The 21,722-nt window shown below is 65.7% G+C and overlaps 3 protein-coding genes across 6 annotated transcripts; 1 reads left to right on the plus strand and 2 right to left on the minus strand.

Moving 5' to 3' along the window:
* Nucleotides 1-153: 153 nt before the first annotated feature.
* On the minus strand, nt 154-3,339 carry NAPRT (nicotinate phosphoribosyltransferase). Of its 3 annotated transcripts, none has more exons than XM_070382518.1 (13): nt 3,076-3,339; nt 2,874-3,001; nt 2,712-2,794; nt 2,359-2,489; nt 2,152-2,267; nt 1,709-1,905; nt 1,486-1,626; nt 1,146-1,230; nt 973-1,053; nt 789-891; nt 545-684; nt 346-453; nt 154-264 (listed from the first exon to the last, which is right to left on the minus strand). In XM_070382518.1, exons 1-13 carry the CDS (start codon nt 3,299-3,301, stop codon nt 202-204), a joined length of 1,602 nt encoding a protein of 533 aa, XP_070238619.1. In that variant the 5' UTR covers nt 3,302-3,339; the 3' UTR covers nt 154-201. The 3 variants fall into 3 exon arrangements, with proteins under 3 accessions (XP_070238619.1, XP_070238618.1, XP_070238620.1); XM_070382517.1 differs by having other exon boundaries at nt 545-699; XM_070382519.1 differs by lacking the exons at nt 2,874-3,001; nt 3,076-3,339 and having other exon boundaries at nt 545-699; nt 2,152-2,369; nt 2,712-2,728.
* Nucleotides 3,340-4,430: 1,091 nt separating this feature from the next.
* On the minus strand, nt 4,431-17,162 carry EEF1D (eukaryotic translation elongation factor 1 delta). Of its 2 annotated transcripts, none has more exons than XM_070382494.1 (8): nt 16,898-17,162; nt 8,642-8,762; nt 8,465-8,536; nt 5,495-5,594; nt 5,318-5,418; nt 4,945-5,163; nt 4,635-4,829; nt 4,431-4,520 (listed from the first exon to the last, which is right to left on the minus strand). In XM_070382494.1, the coding sequence occupies exons 2-8, from the start codon at nt 8,756-8,758 to the stop codon at nt 4,482-4,484; spliced, it is 843 nt and encodes a 280-aa protein (XP_070238595.1). In that variant the 5' UTR covers nt 8,759-8,762; nt 16,898-17,162; the 3' UTR covers nt 4,431-4,481. The 2 variants fall into 2 exon arrangements, with proteins under 2 accessions (XP_070238595.1, XP_070238594.1); XM_070382493.1 differs by lacking the exon at nt 16,898-17,162 and adding an exon at nt 10,507-11,573.
* A 140-nt stretch (nt 17,163-17,302) lies between these two features.
* Nucleotides 17,303-21,716, plus strand: TIGD5 (tigger transposable element derived 5). The gene is given in 4 exon segments (XM_070382495.1): nt 17,303-17,602; nt 17,605-18,013; nt 18,015-18,097; nt 18,100-21,716. Coding segments are annotated over 4 exon segments (1,923 nt in total). The 5' UTR covers nt 17,303-17,415; the 3' UTR covers nt 19,344-21,716.
* Nucleotides 21,717-21,722: the final 6 nt, after the last annotated feature.

Raw genomic sequence — 21,722 nt, forward strand, 5'->3', positions numbered from 1 at the left:
CAGCGTGGGGCTGCCTCCTGAACCCTGGCCAGCCTGGGGTCTCCCCTGGGAGAATAAACCCTCTCACTAATTCCTGACTCCAGTCCACCCCAGGAAGCCCTGAGGGTCCAGCGAGTGGCAGACTAGATGAAGAAATGACACATGACAAGTGGGGACAGTGAATGACTCATGTTAATTTCAGGCAGCTCCCAGCACAGGTCGTCAGAGGGCTCCTCTGGCACTCAGTCTGTCCACCAGGGCCTGGAGCTTCTCAGACAGTGCGACCTGCAGCAGGGAGACACGGGAGTGATGGGGCCATGGGGGCAGACAGCACAGGCCAGGTTGAGGGCGGGGCCCCGCGCACACCTGGTACAGTGCCGGCTGCTCCAGCCGCCTGTGGGCAGGGCTCAGACGGTGCAGGGACTGCTGGGCAAAGGCTCTGGATTCAGCCAGAGATGGCAGCGGCTCACACAGCTGTTGGGAGGTGGGAAGAGGCTCAAGGACAGATATCAGAGCTTGGTCTGGGTTGAAGGTGCAGATTTGGGGGGTAGGTAGGGGTGGTCACCTGTCCCTGTTGGACCCAGAGTCGCAGCAGTGGCTCCACGTGGGCCGGCCTCACAGTACGGGACTCCCGGGCCCCTCGAGGCCACACTCTCAGCTCCTGGCCAGCCTGGGGAGGTGGCTCCTCTGCCAACTGCAGCACATCTAACAGCAGAGATCCTGTGTGTGTGTGCACGTGAGGGGCGCCAAGAATAACGTGAGGGGCCTGGGGCTCGGAACTGAACTGAGGAGGGTGGAGGGGGCCTCACCATCAGAGCCCAGGAGCCGGAAGGCAGCCTTGCTCCCAGGCAATGTCTGCTTCTCGGGGTCCTCGGTCAGCTTCATCCGCGGCTGGCCTCCCACAGACACCAGCTGCGGGGACAGGGTGCTGGGCTAGCTGGACCTTTTTCCCGGACCCCTGGTCCACCCCAGCCCACTTGCACTGTGCCCCACCTTGTAGACACAGCCCAGGGAAGGCTGGCGAGGGCAGGTGACCACGCTAGTGCCGATGCCAATGACGTTCACCTCACTGCCCTGGAAGGTGAGTGGGTGGGCACTGAGCTCGGCCAGCACATGCAGGCCCAGGGCCCCCACGCCACCCTCTGGCCTGCCCCTGCCCAGCCCACCTTCTGGGCTAGCCGGACCAGCTCCTCCTCGTCAATGTTGTTGCTGACAGCGATGGGTACCGACTGCAGCCAGGGCACCCCGAACCTGTAGTGGGGGCAGCCCGTCAGATGTTCCTGACTCCCGTGGCTCCCCCTCACCTGTCCAGCCGCCCTCTAACATCTGCTGGTCTGGCTCAAGCCTTCGTGCCTACAGGCCCCTGAGTGAGCCCAGCCCAGCCTTCTCGCCCACTGCAGCATTGCGACTTGGGTAGCATCAGAGAGCCTCCCTCCCGCTTCCCCTCTCAATACCCCTGAGCTGGAGGGGGTCTCTCAGCAGACAAAGCCCCTCCCAGGGACTCACTGGGCTGCCGCTGTCCGGAAGACCCCACGGATCTCCCGAGCCTGCTGAAGCAGATCGCCACTGTCCAGCCTCACACCCACTGCCTGGTAGCCCAGCTCCTGCAGGGCCAGGGCTACAGCCAGGAAGTTGGGGAGCCCGCTCCTGGGGACAGGGACAGGAGGGTCAGCATGAGGGGTCTGCAGCTTCTCTGCTGAGACTATCCCAGGGGATGGCCGGGCCTCACCTCCGCACACTGTAGGTGTCCAGCAGGCCCTGGAAGGCCCGGGGAAAGGCCAGGGCATAGGCCACAAAGGCTGCCCGCTCTCCCCGATGAGGCTCTTGCACACCCAGCCCCAGGTGGCCACACACACGCTCCAGCCACATCTCCACACTGGCAGCCAGATCCACCTGGGAGCCCTGACCAGCCGCTGGAGCCAACATCTATGGAGAGGGGTAAAGGACGGAAGACCCAGAGTGTGGTGGTGGGGGGGCGGCTGGCTTGCACCAGTAGACAGTCTGAGCACCCGTCTGCCAGCGCCACACTGAGACACCAGCCCAGGGTGGCTTGGGTGGGCCAGGCGTGGTACCTGCCTGAGGGCTGAGCAGGGGCTGGCGTCTCCTTCTGGGGAAGGGATCGCCCTGGGGGTCTGCCCTCTGTAATGCAGCTAGGGGGACAGGGGTACTGACCGGGTCAGGGGGCACCTCACTGCCTGAAAAGGAAGTGACAAAGGAGTGCGCCAGGGTCCCAGCCACCGGCACGCCCCGTAGCTGTCCTGCGAGCACGTTGCTGCTGGCATCGAAGCCTGGATCAGGGTAAAGTTGGGGTACTTCAGACATTGAAGGAGGGAGGTCTCGGGGCTAGACTCCTCCTTCCTTCCGTCTCCTGGCCCTCACCGCCCAGGTAGCTGTAGGTAGAAGCAGTAAGACCCCCGTCGGGGCCCTGAGCACGCCGAAGACCCATCTCCAGCAGCCGCTTGTCGGGCCCTGCGATCAGGCGAAGGCGCGCGGCATTTGTGGCGATGAGGCTGTGGGAGCAGGGGAGTAGGGTACCGGAGTGACGGCCAGGAAGCTACTCTGCCAGGTCTCTCTGGAGACCCTGCGAAGAGGGAGCGGGTGCGGGCCAGCGCTCCATCCCCACCCCGCCCCCACGGGGCCACGCCCCACAGGCCCGCCGGGAAGGCCCCTCCCACTCGCAGGATCCGGCCTTCGGCCTCGGGCCCCACCCCGGACCCCACCCCGGGCCCCACCTGGCGTAGCTGACCAGGCAGAGGAGCGGCGTCTCCAGCAGCTGCACCACCAGGAGCGGCCCGGACACCTGCAGTAGCGGAACCTGCGGGGCGGGCTGTCACTCGGTGCCGCCCTGCCCCGTTCGCCGCCCCCCGCCACCACATCCCACCCCCCGCACTCACGCCGGGGAAGGCGAGGGAGCCCTCGGGCAGGGCCCGCACCGTCACACCAGAGCAGTCGAGTGCACGAAGGTGGTCAAAGAACGCGGGGTCTGTGTCTGGGGGCAGCGCCGAAGCCAGGAACTGCACATCTAGGGGCGACAGAGGCCGTGGCGGGCAGGGGCTCGGGGGCGCGCGGGCGGGGGCTCGCCGGGCCGGGGCCTACCTGCGTCCCGCAGGCGGAAGGCACGCAGGAAACGCACGCAGTCGCGCAGTCCCGCGGCCAAGGCGAAGGCTCCGCCGAACGGGCACTGGCGGAAGAAGAGCTCGAACTCGGCCTGGTCCTGCGCGCGGCCGGCGCGCCAATAGCCCAGCGCCATGGTGGCTTGGTACAGGTCGGTGAGCAGCGGCCGCGCCGCCGCGCGCCCCTCGGGGTCCTGCTCCGCCGCCATCGCCCCGGACTCTGGCCGCCCCGCCTGCCCGTTTGACGTCCGCGCTCGCCAGGGCCCGCCCCGTCAGCGGGTTGGAGCTGGAAAGTTGGGACACCGGGGCGCGACCGCCTCTCCTGGCAACCAGAACCCACGGGGCGGGCCGCCGGCCTCCAGACGCTGGGGAGCTGTTCCTTCAGCTGGACGCGGCTCGAGCTGGGGCGTCTGCTCGCCCTGGTCGGCCCCGTGGGGCACGGTCTGTCTTGTCCCCTGCCGCCCGCGGTTCCATGCAGCGTACCAACGGTAAAAGAGGGCAATGCAAACTCCACATCCCCTCCCGCCCAGAGCCACTGCGGGCGTGGGCAGGGCAGCTCAGGGCCACCACCACACCGCGGCAAGCCCACAGTCCTGGGAGGAACGTGGTGCCAACCCAAGTAAGGGGCTGCTTGTCTACCAGCTGGCACAGAAGGCTCTCCAGTCCTGCATTCTAAGCCCCACAGGAATCCTAAGGGGCCTTGGAGGCCTCAACAACTCACTCTTCCTCACCAGTCACACCGGATCCGGGGAGGAACCACTAGTGACACAATGCTGCCCAGACCGGAGAGTAAGGCGGCCAGGGGTGGGCCAGGGGCGCAGCTCCTGGGGGAGTGTGTCCTGGGGCCTGGCAGGGCCCAGGTCTCTCTCAGTGTGTGTGTGTGTGTGTGTGTGGTGGATGCCCTTCCAGAGCTGGAGGGAGAGGGACAGGGTTAAGGGAAGAAACCCCACCTCCTTCCTAGACATGGACAGATGCGCGCAGCGTTTCCCACAGGTGAAACGAGCACAAGGTCACAAGAGCAGGGCCAGGACGGCCACTGGGACCTCTTCCCTGGATGGTTCCAGGCTGGCACTTTCATACCCATGGGGATAACTCAAAAAGAGGAGGCAGAGTGGAGATGATGGGGGACCAGGTATCCCCCCCCAGCGGAGGAGACAATGCATGTGTTAGGGCTCGACCTGGGCATGGCACTTGCAACTGAGAGCTAAGTGAGAAGGGGATGGGAGGGGCAGATAGAGGGGTGGGCCCACATGGCCACACCAGGGACACAGGCCCAGCACGCTCCCTGAATGCACCCACCCACAGGGCCCAGACCAGGACAGACAAGAGCCAGAGAGCTGGAATCTCAGTCTTTATTGGCTGCAAGGCCACACAGGCTCAGGCCAGGGCTCAGATCTTGTTGAAAGCAGCAATGTCGACGCTCTGCACCTGCAGGGAGGGAGGCTGGTGGTCACACAGGGCCTTGTTTCCCAAAGTCCCACACGCCTGGCCAGGGGTTCACGTGGGACACCCCTGCACCCCCGAGTGCGCCCCCTCACTCACGTGCTCCTCGAACTTGGTGATCTCCTCTTCCAGCTGGTCTGTCCCCACCTTGTCATCCTCCACCACACACTGGATCTGCAGTTTGCGGATGCCGTAGCCCACAGGCACCAGCTTGGAGCTCCCCCAGACCAACCCGTCCAGGTGGACGGAGCGCACACAGGCCTCCAGTTGGGCCATGTCCGTCTCGTCATCCCACTGAGGCGAGAGGGAAGGAGCACAGGCCGAGTTTACACTTGCCCTGCCCGTCGCTGACCCCTCCAGGGCCCCAGGCATGGGGAGGGTAGGGGAAGGTCAGATGTGAGCCACTCACAGGCTTCACATCCAGGAGGATGGAGGACTTGGCCACCAGGGCAGGCTTCTTGGCCTTCTTCTCTGCGTACTGCCGCAGCCTCTCCTCCCGCAGCCGGGTAGCCTCCTTGTCCTCCTCCTCGTCGCTACCGAACAGGTCAATGTCGTCATCCTCATCATCCTCCGTGGCAGTGGCCGCCTTCCTGCTGGGTGGCTCCACTTGGCGCATGGGAGACACGTGCTGCCGTAGTGGGGGGAGCGTGTGTGGAGGCTGAGACCCCCGAAGGCAGGACCCCAGGCCCCTGCCCCTCACTCTGCTGCCTGGGCCAGCCTGCAGAGGGCCCCCCTGCTCCTCAGCGCCAGGCCGGGGGTCCCTGGTGCGGGTGGGCCCTCACCTGGGTCTGTGGAGTGGTGGCCCGGTGGGCAGGCGAGCTCTTCTCCAGGGCGCTCAGCCGTGCCTCCAGCTTGGAGACAGCCTGCTGCAGATCCTGCACCACTGTGGGGGTACAGGGATGCTGGTTGGACGGTGAGGCCCAGGGAGGGACCCCCACCCCATCAGCCCAGGGCCTCACCCCCTCGCAGGCTCTGGTTCTCCACTTCCAGGCTGGCAATCCGGGTGACCAGCTCACTGTGATCTCCACTGGGCCCGCTAGAGGCCCCGGGGCCTGAGCTCTGCAAGGCAGAAGGAGGTGGGGCTCACAGCTTTGCCTGCCCCTTGGGGTCTCCCGTTCACAGCTGTGCTGAAGCAGAGCCCCGAGCTCAACCTAGGGGGAAGCCATGCGAGCTCCAGGCCAAGGTGGCACCACAGCCAAGTGGGAACTCAGCCCAGGAAGCCAGGGGCTCGGGCAGCCCCAACACAGAGGCAGCGAAGAGCTGCTGCCGCCTGTGGGGGTGGAGGGAGGAGGCCAAAGCCTCACAGCTCCAGGGGCGGCCAGACCCAGGGCAGGGGAACCAGGTAGCACAGCCTTGAGCAGGGGACAGCGGGGGAGGGCCCACTGTGGGTGGGAGGACAAACAGGCGGTGCAGGAGCAGCAGCCCGGCCCTGCCTCCCCAGGCCACACGGCTGCCCGGCTTGCAAAGCTCCAGTGATACAGCGACCCAGCCCAGCTGCCGGCCTGCTGCGCTCCTCCCTGAAGGGGAGCCCCTGTCATCTATCCCAGGTGGCACTGCCCAGGGACCTCACCCACAGGGCGCCTTGGCTCAAGCCAGAGCTAAACACCAGGAGCCAGCATGCGGTCACGTGCACCCTGCACCCCAATGGAACGGCTCCCAGGACAGGTGCCTGGTCGTTTTCAGATGGCTGCTGCCTGCCTCCAGCATCCAGTCACGAGAAACCTGGGGCATTGGGCCTGCCCACCAAGCACCATTTGGAAGCCACATGATTCCTCCATGCCCTGCACACCCCCAGAGGCTGACAGACGCTGGCTCCCTGTTCCAGGGCCAGCGGGCAGTGTTGGGTTGACGCCATGTCCCATGGGCCATCACTCCCACCACACAGAGAACCACCAGCAGAGCTGGCCAGTGGAGCCTGGTGACGGGAAGGGGCCGCGACCAGCCCCCGGACGCCCCCTCCCCTCGTGTCAGCCCAAGAATTCACCCCAACCACCCCCACCTTCCTACTCTAGTCAGTGGCTGGCTGCCCCGGCCCCCATGGCTGACCACCCTCAGCACATCTCCGCCTCCGGCTCGCATCTCAGCTCGCTCAGCCATTCCCACGAGGGTCCACAGGCCCCCTGGCTTGGGGACGTGATCCCCTCGGAAGCCCACCTCCCTCCAGGGCTCCACAATGACCAGGCCAGGTCCTCCCTCCTGGAGGATCTGCGCCCACAAAGCGGATCACACAGGTCCTGGAGCCTCGAGGCAGCTGCAGCCTCAAACCTTTGCCCTGCTGTGCCTGCCGCCCGGCCCTGAGAACCTCCCAACACAGCCCTGGCGACAACACTGACGGGTCCCCAAGGTGCGGGTTCCGGGCCATAAGGACACCACCGCTCAGCGCAGACCAAGCAATAGGCCACCCTACGGCCTCCAGGCCCCAGGCCTAGCCTCCCACCCTGACCGAGGAGGAAGCCATGGGCTCAGTGAGGCGGCCATTCCACGACGGTGGGGCGCGGGCAGTGCCACCCGAGATTCTGCACCTGGAAGTCTGTGTCCCTGCCAGCAGCCTGGCTGGCACCAGCAGCCCCCAGGAACCTCTGGAGCCCTGGTGTGTGCTGGGCCTGTCTGCTCCAACCCAAGCCCAGTGCTGGGCCGGCACCCTTTCCGGGCGGCTGGAGGCCCCACCACAGGGTTTCAGGGTGGGGGACACTGTCAACAGTGGGGTCCTCACAGGGGTGATCAGTTCCAACGGGGTCATGAGAGGGGTCCCAACCCAGTGACTGGTGTCCTTGCCAACAGAGATTTGTTCACAGAAAGAAGACGGAAAGACACAAGAAGAAGACAGCCACCAACACTCTGAGGCCTCTCCTGAGAGCCTCAGAAGGAACCCACCCCATCCACACCTTCCGCTCCGACTGACCCTCCAGGTCGTCAAAACAAGTTTGTGTTGTTTCGGTCACCTGGTGCGTGATGCTTTGTCATTACAGAGTACAGAGCCAGCTCGAAGTCCCCTGACCCTGTGAAAAGTGACCCCAGGGCAGAGGGTCTGAGGAGCTGGACGGGCAGGCTACCCTGGATTTTCCCAGTTGGCCCGATGTCGTCACAAAGGGCCCCATCAGGGAAAGGCAGGAGAGATGGAAAGAAACGAGATGGAAACGGGTGTCAGAGTCCCGACACCGCTGGCTGGAAACCACAGGCCAAGGCATGTGGGCAGCTTCTCAAAGCTAGAAAAGGCAGGAAGGTGGGTTCTCTCCTGCAGTCTCCAGGAGCAGCACAGCTCTGTGGACAGTGAGGCGGAGGCCGGACACTACCCTGCGGCCCTGAGCGGGCGAGCAGCAGGACTGCCATCCCCGAGGGCCGTGCCCCAGCCAGGCTAGGGACAGAGCTGGATGGGGCTGTGCCCCGCTCCTGACCTCAGGTGGGCCGGGAGGCCACGCTGGGCTGCAGGCCCCTCTCTGGGCCTCCAATCAAGATGGTAGCTTCACACCCTGTGAAAGCTTCACGCTGGGAAAGACTGAAGGCGGGAGAAGGGGACGACAGAGGATGAGATGGTTGGATGGCATCACTGACTCAATGGACATGAGCTCGAGCAAGCTCCGGGAGATGGTGAAGGACAGGGAGGCCTGGCGTGCTGCAGTCCACAGGGTCGCAAAGAGCCGGACACCACTGAGTGCCTGAACGACCATGACGACACCGTGACCCACCCCTCCGGGGACAGCCACAGCTGACAGGAAGGAGGAAGCAGGGCAGGAGCCAGGACGCAGGCAGCCGCAGGCCTGGGGCGGCAGGAGCAGCCACCGCAAGGCGGGCAGCGCCGGGTGACCGCCAGCTCCGTGAGGCCGTGGGCGGTGCGGTGGGCAGCCCTGCACGCCTCACCCCAAGGTGCCCTGAAGGCCATGCTGGGGGGAAATGCCAGACAGGCCGCCTGGTGTGAGGGCAGTACTCACTCCAGCCAGAGACTTCTGGATGTTTTCTCTGGCTCGCGCGATGTCACGGAGGATCACACTGGCGCCATTCTCCTGCAGACAGTGCAGAGAGAACCTGTCTGTCGTTTTTCAATTAAAATTTTTTCTACAAATAAGCAAACCTCAGCTACCCCAAAGCCCAAGTGCAGCAGCCCCTACCTGGCGTGAGGAGCCAGCTACGGGCCCATTCATCTGCTCATAGAACTTCCTTTCTGCATCATCGTATTTGAACTTGTCAAACCAGATCTTCTCATGCATGAGGAAGTTTGTGGCCATTTTTCTGTTGAAGAGAAGAGAGACTAAGACCGACCGGGAGGAGAGGCTGCCCGTGCCAAGGCCCTAGGACCTGCCCGCACGCGTGCCCTTCCAACGGCCTGGACCCCAAGGGAGCAGGGCAAGCTGTCCAGTCCTGGGTGGCAAGGGCTCCAGGTCCCAGAACAGGACACCAGAGGTTCTCAATGTGGGCCACAACAAGCCTGGGACCCCTCTAACCCCAAGCCTGCTGTATGGACTCCTTTCAGGGCTAAGGCCAGTGGTCTCCAGGCCAGTCCCTAAGACCAGCGACTCTCAAAGCATGGCCAGGGACCTCTGGGGGTCACCAAGGTCCTCCCCTTGCCCACCATGTATCTGTTCAAGGCTGGACTGGTCAGACAATACACACCCACACACTGAATGCACAGCAGGTTTAGGAATCCAGCTGTCTCCTATTAAGCCACACACAAGATTTGCAAAAATACAAAATAAGGCCAACCTACTTCACTGAATATTTGTTACAGAAAAACTTTCTCACATGAGTGTCAGCGATGTGTAACGAGATTCTTATCTGTCCACTAGTAAGTAACGCATTTAACTACTACAGTGGGACAACCAAGAGAGAGAACAAACTCTAACACCCCGAGACCAGTAAGTGTGAGTCCGGCTGCTCCAGGTGGGCCTGTGAGCTGGATCCAGCGCGTTCAAGGCTGCAGCCGGCAGCTTCTCCACCACTCGGCAGGGCAGGGGAACCGCCAGACCTGGGCCACGGCCCAGACTCCATAAGCAAAGTCCGCTGCTCAGGGCTGCCCGTCCCTCAGCCAGTGCACAGAACAGGACCCGATCCTGCCAACACTCTTTGCTGCAGATCCCTGGCCACCACCAGACCTCGGTGACGAGAGGGGTGGGACCCTGAGACCCCCCCAACCCTCCCCGAGAGGCACCGTGAAGACTGTTTTAGACCCACACCTTGCCTCCAGCCTTCTGGGGAACATCTGACCACAACAGACCCCACACCAAGGCCAAGACCCTATTCAAACCAGCATGTCCACGCCCTCTGAGGGGCAGAGGGGCTCCTGCCAGAGTCTGGGGTCCAAGGAGCTCTCTCCACATACCCGTTGGCCCTCTGCACCCCAGGCCCTCCCCTACTGTTGCGCCTCCAGGCTGCCTGGGGTCCACCTGTCTCTGCCCACGTGCCTAAGCCCCGCAGGCTAGCAGACCCCTTCCTCGGCCGGGCCCTGGCCCCCAGAGATCAGCTGGCACTGCACAAAATCATTCTGGGGCCAGACCCCTGGATCCACAGGCAGGAGGCAAGTCGGCCTTGTCCAGTGGGCGTCTTTCAGACTCAGGCGGAGCACCAGAGATGCCCACCTCATCTCAGGTGGCTTCAGATGAGGGAGGCGGGGAGACGGCAGAAGGGGTGGGGGGCTGAGCCCAGTGGGGCTCAGAGACGAGGACCCACCATTGCACGCCCCCGCCCCCACCTGTGACTGTCAGGGAGGACTCTGCAAGCTGCCCGGCCAGAGGGGAAACACCGCACAGGCCACATTTGGGCCCACCCCAACCCCGTGGGGGTGACCAGGATGTAGTGGCCCCCAAGCGGAGCCCAGAGGCGGCAGTGCCCAGGGCAGAGCCCTATCCCTGCACAGCCGCTTGGGTAGCCCACTTGGCCGGGCCGGCAGTCTTGGGATGAGCCCTGCCAGGGTGGGAGCAGGGAGGGGTTGCATGCTGGCCTGGGAAGCCCAGGCGCCCAGCCGGCACGCTTCTCCTACTTGGGTCTCAGGCTGGACATGGATGGGCCCGGCCGGGCACCGGGTCGGTGAGCCAAGGACGCAGCTTCGAGACGCCAGGCCATGCGCAGGGCCTCGGCCGCGTGGTGGCGGCACTCCGCGCTGTCGTAGGTGGGCTTGCTGAGCCAGGGGGCCTCGGCGTCCTTGTGTAGGAAGTACCAGTAGGGCAGGGCACAGGGGGCCTCCCCGTCGGCCCGCCGCGGCCCGGGCCGCTTGCTTCCCGCAGCGTTACGGCCCCTCCGGTCTCTGCGGCCCCGCCGGGCACCCTCCGCCTGGCTGGCTCGCTCCTGCAGGCGCACCTTCCCGGGGGGATGGCCGTCAAACAGGGCCTCGTAGAAGCCCCTCTCGGCTGCATCGTAGCGGGGTTTCTCCAGCCACACCTCCCGCACCAGCGCCTGCAGGCTGCCCAGTGGCGGCTGGCCATTGGCTGGTGGACCAGGCTGGCGGACAAGGTGCAGATCGAGGGCGGCCGCCCGCTGGCCCGTGTCAGGAGCCCCCGGTGCACCACTCCCCTCTGTGGCCAGCAGCAGGGCCTGAGACCACTCCACAAATGCCCGCTCAGCCTGGTCGAAGGACGACTTGTTGACCCAGATGCCCCAGGTCACGTGGTGGCAGGCCACCTGGCTCCCGTGGGTGCAGGGGGCCCCAGGTGCCAGGGCGGGATGCTGAGCTGCCTGGGCGGCCGCGTCAGCTAGCCTCTGGCGGTACAAGTTCTCCGCCTGGTCGAAAAGCGGCTTGTCCAGCCAGACATGGTCGGCCGAGAGGCCCACGAGGGCCAGGTCCGCCTGGCCGAGCCAGCCCTTTGGGGAGCGCTTCCTCTTTTTCTGCAGTGGCTTCTTCCCGTCGAGGTTGTTCCCGGGCTCGTTCCCGCCGCCGCTGTCTGCCTCGTCCTCCTGACCTGGCCCGTTCACGGCCAGCGTCTCGGCCAGGAGCTGCTGGGCGGCGGCTCTCGTGGCCTCGTGCTCATAGAACCTCCGCTCGGCTTCCCCATACTTCTGCTTGTCCTCCCAGACGGTCTCCAGGGCGCAGGAGGACTTCAAGCTCCTCATCTTGCGTGCAGCATTAAAAAGCAAGCACAAGAGGGCAGTTGCAACATGGCCCCTCCCGGTCGGCCCTCCCTGCTCGGCCTCCCAAATGGGGTGCCCTGGGGCAGCATGCACAAGGAGCTCGGAAGGCATTCAACACGCATGTGCAGGGCCATGGCGGGGTGGGGTGGGGTGGGGTGGGCACGTGTGCGTGTGTGTTGTCCTAACTGCAAAACTTGTCTCATCCAACAAGTACCCAGGCTGTCTCCAAGAGGTCCAGAGAACACTTTCCAAACCTCTTTGGTAACGGAAACCTTTCCTGTGAACCCCAAAAATGGCCACCAGGTAAAACACAGGACACGCTCAGCTAATCTGACTTTGACGTCGACAGCAAATAATCTTGAGAATAAGTCTGTCCCATGTAACTGTTGAGACTCCCACTGAAAAGTGAGTTGCTGTTCATCTGAAATTTTAACTGGACGTCCTGTGCTTTCACTAGGCCTGGCCAAACCCCCTAAGGTACCAGGGCTTCTGTTCTACGGAAATGACTTGGTGGTCTCAGAAGTTGGCCCCGCACGGAAACCCCGCCTGACCTGAGTCCCCCACCCACATGGCCACACTGCCATCCTGAGCAGGCCCTGTTCCAAAGGGGAACTGGAAGATCGGGGACAAAGGGCAGCCAGGAGCAGAGGGTGAGAGCTCACCCCCGTGGAGGCCAAATCCGGGGACACAGCAGGGAATCACTATCTAAAAGGGAAGGTACCCAGTGGCCAGGCAGAACCTGGTCACCCCGTCTCCAGAGCAATGGGCAATCAGCCCCACCATGGGTGCACTTCGAGGGGCCGCCCAGGAACCTGAGTCCTGTCCCTGCGCTTCAGCACCTTTTGGTTAAGGGGCTCTGTCACCAGAACACTGGGAGGCGGACTTGGGGCTCCGCACCTCCCGCCATGGCCTCTGCACAAGCTGCTGCTGCAGCCCGATCCTGCTGCTGGCGTGGGGTCCCCTGTTCTGCTCTGGGGCATCAGGTTCCTCAAAGACTGGACCCTGCCCAGGCAGCCCAGAACGCTAAAGCACCCTCCACAACCAGAAGCAGCCCCGCCCAGGAAGCCGGCCTGCTCTTGGGATGCACCAGGGGCCCCAAGCCCACACCAGACCGGCCAGTTCTCGAGTGGGGCTGGACTGGCCAAGGTCTCCATGCCCCTCAGATCCTACTCTGAACCCTGTGCTGGAAGCAGAGGCACCAGGCCAACTGGGCCAGGGGCTGGGCAGCTGTCCCCCAGAATGTCCCATGTCCCCTGCCGCCACGTGTGGTCTGTGGAGCCCTCACCCAGGATGAGGCCCCAGGGGGAGACTGTCACATCGCCCTGATGGCACACCCTCCCTGCCACTCCCTGCAGCGTCTATAGCCCTTTCCTAACACCACCCCCCGCAACCAAAACCCGATTCCAATTACCCTGCAACGCACAGGCTAAGTCCCGACCTGCCCAGAACTTCAGGGAGACCCCTGTACTCTGAGGGGTGGGGGCCCCAGGCTTAGAGGGGTCCCTGGCTGCCCCCTCGAGCCTCCCCCAGGGCGGCAGCGGCACTTACCGAGGCCAGGATGACGGCAGAGGCAGTGCTGGGGGGCAGAGCCGGGTGCCCAGGGGGCAGGGGCATTGTGACATCACCCACTGTCCCCAGGGGCTGCAGGCCTACCAGGCTGGGCCTGTCTGCCCTCCCCTACAGACCCTCACACAGAAGCCTTGCCCACCAGGCTGAAGCCCTGCCTGAACCTAGCGGCCTAGACACATAGCTCCTCACATCAGGCCAGGCTCCACCTGGAGCCCTCTGAGCCACTGCTCCGGGCAAGGGAGCCATTTTTGAACATGTCCGAGAGCCAGGCTGGCCAGGTTGGTGGTGGCGCCCTGCCCTCCCACAGGTGGAGGAACGCAGGCTGATCCCTCCTCGGGTACCCCCTACTGCTCGGGCTGGGGCTGGCTCGGCCTGGGACAGAGCAGAGGCTACCCCCAGGCCCAGCCTCCACTCCAGATGAGGTCAGGGGCCCCGGAGGTGTCAGGATGCAGCAGGCATGGGGGCTGAGCTGCGGTGCCCAGGCGCCTGGGGCAGGAGGGTACTTACTTTCCCTTTGGTCTCCTAGGACAGCATGAAGAGAAAGCAGCAAGGTTAGAGGTGGTCTGACAGGGTGGCCCGAGCAGGCTGGGGGCCTTTGCTGAAGCTGCTTGGTGAGGCGGCGTGGAGGCAAGTTTGGAGGAGAAAGACAGCCAGAGCTCACCCCCAAATCCCTGTTCAGTTCAGTTCAGTCGCTCAGTCGTGTCCTACTCTTTGCGACCTCATGGACCGCAGCGCGCCAGGCCTTCCTGTCCATCACCAACTCCCGGAGTTTACCCAAACTCATGTCTGTTGAGTCGGTGATGCCATCCAGTCATCTCATCCTCTGTCGTCCCCTTCTCTTCCCGCCTCCAACCCGCCCAAATCCCAGGGGGTGGCCAAGTCCATGCTTGGGGGCAGCGCTGCTCCATCGTCACTCAAAATGGGCCGGTCCTGGGGTTCCTGGGCCTGGAGCCCCCACAGCACCAAGGCCCCAGCTGGGCTCTGCCCTGAGCCCACCTGGGTGTGAGCCAGCACCTCCAGTACCCCACTGTCCATGGGGAGCGGGGTGGGGATCCCCCACTCCACAGGGTCCAGGCCTCTGGACCAAGTGCAAGGTGACAAGGACCCCACCGAAGGGCCCTACATGGGCACTCAGGCCCAGTGCCCATGCCGGACAGGGCCTCTCCCTCGGGGCCACTGTTGGGGCAGGGGCAAAAGCCCCGGTGGGCAGGGTGCCACTGTCCCCGCAGGCCTCTCGGGGACAAAAGGATGGATGGGGCGCCCGGCCCTGAGCCGGCAAGGGGCGGCAGCCCAGGAGCCAAGGACCCGGCCAGCCCTGCCCCCAGGCCCCTGCCATCCCCCCAGGTCATGCCATGCTGTGGCCAGCACTAGAGCGCCAACATGAGGTCAGCAGCACATGGGGTACACCAGGAACCTCAGGGGGCGTGCCACAAGGCTCTGGGAGGAGGAACCACACGGGCCAGCCACCCTGGCAAGGCCGACCACATGGTGCGGGCCAGCTGGTCAAGCCGGTGTCTGGACAGGGATGCTGGAGGGCGGGGCGCCAGGGTATCTCATGACAGTTGGACCGCTGACTCGCCTGCAGGGCCAAGGGCAGGCTGCTGGCCACTGAGGCCGGTCGAGACCTCTTGCACGAGAGGGGCTGCGAGGGCTGCCAGGCCCCGGGGTCAAGGCAGTGAAGCAGCTCACCCCTGCCCCGCAGCCCAGGCCCGGGGAGTGAGTGAGTACCCCGGCTCTGCCCAGCGGACTGTCTCCAAAGCAGGGCCAGGCTGGGGCTCCGCCCAGCGGGAGGGCGTTCCTGCAGTGCCAGAGGGACCCTGTAGCGGCCCCGCCCAGAACACTCTGGCCGCAGGGTCCTGAAGGTGAGGACACCACGGTGGGGGGCCCACAAGCCCCTGGATGAAAGGAGGTTTCCAGGTAACCCAGGGCTCACACGGCCCCATCGCAGCCACACACAGAGGGGCTCCCAGGTCATCCACCTGGGGGTCAAAGCGCTCCGCCCACCTTCCACAGGAAGTGGGAATCGGGGTGAGGTGTGTGCAAACAGGGCCCTTGGCTGGTATGGCCTGACGGAGAGCTGCCGAACAGAGCACGCTGTGTGTACGGGGTCCAGGAGGGAGGGTGAGGGCAGCTATGCCCCGGGGCAACTGCACTGCCATGATGCCCCCTGCCCTTCCCTAGGGGTGACTGCCACAGCCCCAAGTCCCTCCTCAGATGCTTTCCCACCTGACTCCTGGACAGTCCAGGGGGGGATGCCTGCACCCCAAGACTCAGGCCCCACGCTATGGCTGTCCACGGCACCCCTCCCTGGCCAGCGCCCTGTCTACACTGCAATGCCACAGCCATGGTGCTATTTCTGCCCTGTCTCTGGTGCCCCGTCAATCCACCCTGGCCGCCGGGTCCTGCGCCCCTCCCCCGGGGCGGCTCCAGCAGCATGCACCAGGCACCCGTGACCCCTCACACAGCTGGGGAGCTGGAGGTGGGAGACACATCCCGGGTTAGTGGGTGAGGGCCTGGGACTCCACGTCTCACTTTGACACCAGTCCTTCACACAAATGTCACACTGCTGTCCACCTTGAAATCACACGTCATCTTAAAACATGGGCACAGGGCCAGAGCTCACTTCTTGCCTGCAGCCCCTGGAAACCTGACACCAGGGCACACTGGAGATAAGCTGTGCTGAGCCCTGCGGCCTCACCCAGCTCCCCAGGACAGAGACCAGGGTCAAGCCCTGCAAGGGGCTCTGCCAGGGGATAGGACGAACCCACCCAGGCTCCAGTGAAGCCCACAGCGGCCGCGCTCCAAGGTGAGGAGCTGGAGGGGACCCCCGGCGCTGGCCCAGGACTGACCTTCCTGAGGCGCTGGCCCAGGGCACCTGCTCCTTGGAGTCTGTGTGTCACCCCTTCTCAGCAGACACCTGCGTCTGGAGCTGGGGAGAGTGGTCTCAGGAAGGACGCAGTCACCGCGAGCTCAGCCCACTTACTGGCTGAGGCCTCTCAGAGGAGCTGGGAGTGTCAGAGCTGCTGCTGAAACAAGACCCGGGGCCTCCCGGGCCCCAGGCCCGGCCCACTCCTTCACTCTCCAGGGTCAACTTGCTCTCCTGTCGGACTAGGACCACCCACACAAACGGCTTTCTTGCTCTCGGAGGCACTTTGCTCTGCAAACCTGAGGACGCCTCCAACGGGTCCCCATCCTACTTGGCTCCAGTACAAGCCTCTCCCTTCTTCGTTCCAGCGACACTGCCCACTGCCTGGACCACCTTATCCAAACCTAGCCCCTTCACCACGCTCAGGGAACGCGCTGTTTCAGTCACCCAGCAATCACGTCCTTACGCTTCCCCGCGTCCGTGTACTGTCCAGGCTCTGAGACAGCTTGACGGAGCTTGGGCCCGCGCCTGGCCCCCAGGCCCAGAGCCAGCGTGCATCAGTCAGCTGCTGAACAAACGCGGACAAACGGGAAGCTACAGGCCTGGGCCACAGCTGGGCAAACATCCATGTCACCCACCGAGGCGGGGGGCAGAGCGGCCCCGGCATCCCCGCCGCCGCCCTCCCGCCGGGGCAGCCGCAGAGGTCCGGCGGGCACGTGGCCCGCGCGCCCCGCCCCTCCGCGCGGCCTCCAGCCCGAAGCAGGCCTCGCGCCGCGCACTCCGCGGCACTGCGGCCCGGTCCCCGCCAGCGCAGCGCGGGCCGCCCCTCCCCTGGGCCCGGGGGCCATGCGGCACGAGCCGCGGTACTCACACGCCAGCCAAGGACGCGGCGACCAACGAGGAAGGATCAGCGGCGTGCGACGGCGGAGGAAAGGGAGGGCCACGCGGTCCGCGCACGGGAAGTGAAGCGGCAGGCTCTACCACGCGCCAGGGCGCAGGGGACGCAGCCCGCGCGCACACCCTGCCGCGCGGCCCAGGCCCTCCGCGCGACGCTCCCCGTGCGAGCGAGGGCAGAAGCGAGTGGGAGATCCCCGCGGAGCTCTCTCTTTCCGGGAGGAGCTGGAGCAAACCACTGGGCACGGCGCCGGCCCCGGCCCCCTCCCCCCGCCCCCCTCCGCCGCAGCTCGGGTGGACTCGGCGGGCGGGGGCCAGTGACGCGCGGCGCGGGGCGGGGACGGGGGCCCAGCGCGCTTGCGCGCGCCCCGCGGGCGAGACAAAGGGGAGGGCCCGGCCGGCCCCGCCCCCGGCGCCCGCCCAGCGCGGCCGGGCCGGCGGGCGTATGGCTCCGGCTCCCGCGCCCCCGCTGTCGTCGCGGTCGCCGCAGCAGCCATGTACTCTGCGGGACCCCCGGCCGTCCCGGCCCCGCGCCGCTGTCGCCGACCCCCGCCCGGACGCCCCATGCAACCGCCGCGGCCTCCCGCTCCCGCCCCGGTCCCCGCCGCGCGGCCGCCGCCCCCCGCGCCCGGGCCGCGGCCCCGCGTCGCCGTGAAGATGGCCTTCCGCAAGGCCTACTCCATTAGGATAAGCTGCAGGCCATCGAGCGCGTCAAGGGCGGCGAGAGGCAGGCCAGCGTCTGCCGCGACTTCGGCGTGCCGGGCGGCACGTTGCGCGGCTGGCTCAAGGACGAGCCCAAGCTGCGCTGGTTCCTGGAGCAGCTGGGCGGCGAGGTGGGCACGCAGCGCAAGAAGATGCGGCTGGCCAACGAGGAGGAGATCGACCGCGCCGTCTACTCGTGGTTCCTGGCGCTGCGCCAGCACGGCGTGCCGCTGTCTGGGCCACTCATCCAGGCGCAGGCCGAGGCCTTCGCGCGCCAGATCTACGGGCCCGAATGCACCTTCAAGGCCAGCCACGGCTGGTTCTGGCGCTGGCAGAAGCGCCACGGCATCTCTAGCCAGCGCATCTACGGCGAGGCCGAGCCCTTGGCCCCGCCCCGCGCCTGGCCCGCCCGTCAAGCAGGAGCCCGCGCAGCCCACCCGCGCCGGGCCCCTGCCCGACCGCGCCGCGAGTACCTCGGCCCCGCAGAGGGCGGCTACGGCGACGAGCAGATCTACAACGCCAACGTCACGGGCCTCTACTGGAAGCTGCTCCCAGAGCAGGCTGCGCCTGTGGGTGCGGGGGGCTGCGGCCGCCGCTGGCGGGGCGACAGGGTGACGGTCCTGCTGGCCGCTAACCTCACCGGCAGCCACAAGCTGAAGCCGCTGGTCATCGGGCAGCTGCCAGACCCACCAAGCCTGCGCCACCACAACCAGGACAAGTTCCCTGCCTCCTACCGCTACAGCCCCGACGCCTGGCTCAGCCGGCCGCTGCTGCGCGGCTGGTTCTTCGAGGAGTTCGTCCCCGGTGTCAGGCGCTACCTGCGCCGCAGCTGCCTGCAGCAGAAGGCCGTGCTGCTGGTGGCGCACCCGCCCTGCCCCAGCTCTGAGGCCAGGATGCCTGCCCTGGAGGAGAGCGAGGAGACCCGCAGGAGGTGCCGGCCCGAGCCCACCGGTCCCCCGGAGGAGCTGCAGACCCCCGACGGGGCTGTGCGGGTGCTGTTCCTGTGCAGGGGCAGCGGCCGGGCGCACATACCCCCCCCGCTGGAGCAGGGGGTGGTGGCCGCATTTAAGCAGCTGTACAAGCGGGAGCTGCTGCGGCTAGCCGTGTCCTGCGCCGGGGGGTCCCCGCTGGACTTCATGCGCAGCTTCATGCTCAAGGACATGCTGTACCTGGCGGGCCTCTCCTGGGACCTGGTGCAGGCGGGCAGCATTGAGCGCTGCTGGCTGCTGGGCTTGCGGGCTGCCTTCGAGCCCCGGCCGGTGGAGGAGCGCGCCGGGCAGCCTGCTGGCCAGGCCGAGGAGGCCGCGGAGCACAGCAGGGTGCTCAGCGACCTCACGCACCTGGCAGCCTTGGCCTACAAGCGCCTGGCTCCTGAGGAGGTGGCCGAGTGGCTGCACCTGGACGATGATGGGGGCCTGCCGGACGGTGGCAGAGAGGACTGGGGCCCCAGCCGGCCTCCCGTGCTGGTCCCTGGGGGCCCCCTGCTCCCTGCCAGCCTACCCTCAGCGGTGGCAGGAGGAGCAGAGGAGGAGGAGGAAGAGGCCATCCCCACTGCTGGGGAGGCCGTTCGGGGTCTGGAGACAGCGCTGCGGTGGCTGGAGACCCAGGACCCCCGGGAGGTGGGGCCGCTGAAGCTGGTGCAGCTGCGGTCGCTCATCAGCACAGCCCGGAGGCTGGGGGGCATCGGGCCCTCACCCATGGTTCCCGATGACGGGCTGTGAGCAAGCCCGCCCCTGCAGCCCCCAGTGGCCTTCCTCCTGAGGCACTTGGAGTAGGGGACAGACAGAGACCCCGTCTTGCCTTGCCTCCCCTAGGGTGGCCCACCTCCAAGGCTCAGAGGTTGACAGGGATCCCGGCCTGGCCCGAGGGAGCCCTGTTGGTGAAGGGCCGGCCCCTCATGGCACCCTGTTTGGTGCGGGGGTAGCTGGAGGAGAGGCCGCAGCCGCCCCTCCTCCTCAGCCAGGCTCCCTCCCACGCAGACCTGGCACACGCCACAGCGCTTAGCAGAGCGTGTTCTCTCTCTGGCCCCCATGGGGCTTCCCCCAGCCACGTTCCTGTGCCCCCAGACCCGTGGCCCAGCACTTGCCCTGGACAAGGGCCCGGCGTCCGGTCCCCATGGACCACAGCCCTGTGGTCGTCCCAGCGGGAAGCACACCACTCATCTTTGGTTTGGCGCATTAACTCTGTTTTTTCCAGGTACTCTTCAGGCACCCAGGGCAGATGCACGGGGGGCTGGGAAAGAAGGATGGGGCTTTGAGGTTCTGGGTGCAGCCAGGGTTGTAGGTTTCTGTCTACGTGTTTTTTATTTTCTTTAAGGAAATGCTATTCTAAACAGCTCTCTTATTGCGTGGGGTTGACGAGCACTAGACCTGGGCCCCTGCCCCACACCCCACCAGCCTCAGGACGCGGAGCCATGCCGTCTTCTCGGAGCAGCCCTGCAGCACCGCCAGCCACTCCAAGACAACCCTCAGTGCCTTAGCTCCCCTCCGAGGCTGCCCCGCTTCTGGCACTGCCAGGGGTGTAGCCGAGGAGCCGCTTCCCACAGGCCGTGAATTAGGCTTCTGGGTGGCACAGCTTGAAAGGAGGTGGCGAGGGCTCCGTGTGACCCTCCAGCTCCCACACTGTTCTGCTGCTCCACTCAGCTCTAGATTCAGGACCCTGCTGGGGACCTGAGACTGAGACACCCAGGTCTCCCAGGGGCTGCCCGGCAGAGATGCCCAGAGCCCCAGGGAGGGCTGGATTTGAGGCGCTGCTGCCTGCCTCGGTGCTCTGCACTTCTCTTCACCTGCCCCCGCCTCCCGGTGGTCCTGGGCTGTGGAAGCTATACCCAGGTGATGTGTTTGTGGGAGGGAAGGGCCGTGCATGGTGGCAGGGCCACGGGGGTGCCCCCAGAGCGAGGACGTCAGCTCTTCCTTGGAACCACCTCTAGTCAAAACACCCACACATGTACGTGTATGTGTCAGACGTGAAAGCTGATGGATGGTGTGGAGGATTCCAGGCGAGAAGGGAGGCGTGGACACCAGCCCTGGCCAAAGCCTCCACTTCACCTGCTGCCCTTGCTCCACTAGCAGCTGCGGCAGGCCTGCACCTGGCCCGCGCCTCCGGCCTCAGGATATCTTGCGTGTCACACCACCAGGGGCCCAGGCGAGTGTGCCGTTTCACCATGGCCCGGCTGCGGGACCTCTGTCCTGCAGGGCCCTGCAAGAGGCGGACCTGGAGCCCGGGTGGGTGCCGGGCCAGGTGGTCTCTGGTGGTGTCCTCGGTGCCACCCCTCTCGCCAGGTTCCCAGTCTCACCTCTGATCCTCTGTCCCCAGGGTCTGGGCAGGGGGTGCGGTTGATGTTGAGAACTGGGTGTTGGGACAGAGCCTCCTGCCTCGTCCCCTCTGGGGCACTGAGGCTGCACCCCAGAAGGCAGTTCTGGCCAGTGCCCGGCCCCAGATGGCAGCGTGAGAACGAGGCACAGCGCAGGCTGGTCTGGGCCTTGAAGAGCCAGGGCCCTGTTGAGGGTGGGGCTGGGGACACCTCACGCGAGGGTCTCTGAAGTCCTCCTCCCTAGAGTGCAGGCCCAGCTCCCAGGGCTCAGCTCTGTGAACTGTGGGGAGAACGGCCAAAGTGCCTTGCTGTGGTTACTGCTGGGCCCATGGCATCTCAGCTGCCAGGCTCTCCACTCCTGTTCACCATTATCTGCTGAAACCTTAAGGCTGCGAGGGTCACAACTTTCAAGCCAGCAGCCTCAGGGCTGGCCTGGCAGGCTCAGCGGTGGGCAGGAAGTGCTGCCCGTGGCTTCTGCTGATACCAGCCCACCAGGGGGGTCAGGAGAGCGAACTCACCCATGTGAGGCCAGACTTGCCTGAGGGGCCACACACCGGGTAACAAGCCCCCAGGTGACAGCCGTACCACAGATGGAGCCCTGGAGCCTGCAGTGAGGAAGGGGCCTTGCCAGTGCGGGGTTGGCCCCGAGCCTGTGGGCCCGAGAGCAGGTCAGGATCTTGGGGGCAGGAGGGCTGGAGTGGGCTATGGGGTGCTTGCTCTGTCAAGGGGTCTTTTCACAGCCAGCCTCACTTTATAATAAAGGCCGAAGATGCCCACTTCACACAGG

The sequence above is a fragment of the Bos mutus genome, chromosome 14 (genome assembly GCF_027580195.1).
Source record: "Bos mutus isolate GX-2022 chromosome 14, NWIPB_WYAK_1.1, whole genome shotgun sequence".
In the NCBI taxonomy this organism is placed as follows: Eukaryota; Metazoa; Chordata; class Mammalia; order Artiodactyla; family Bovidae; genus Bos; species Bos mutus.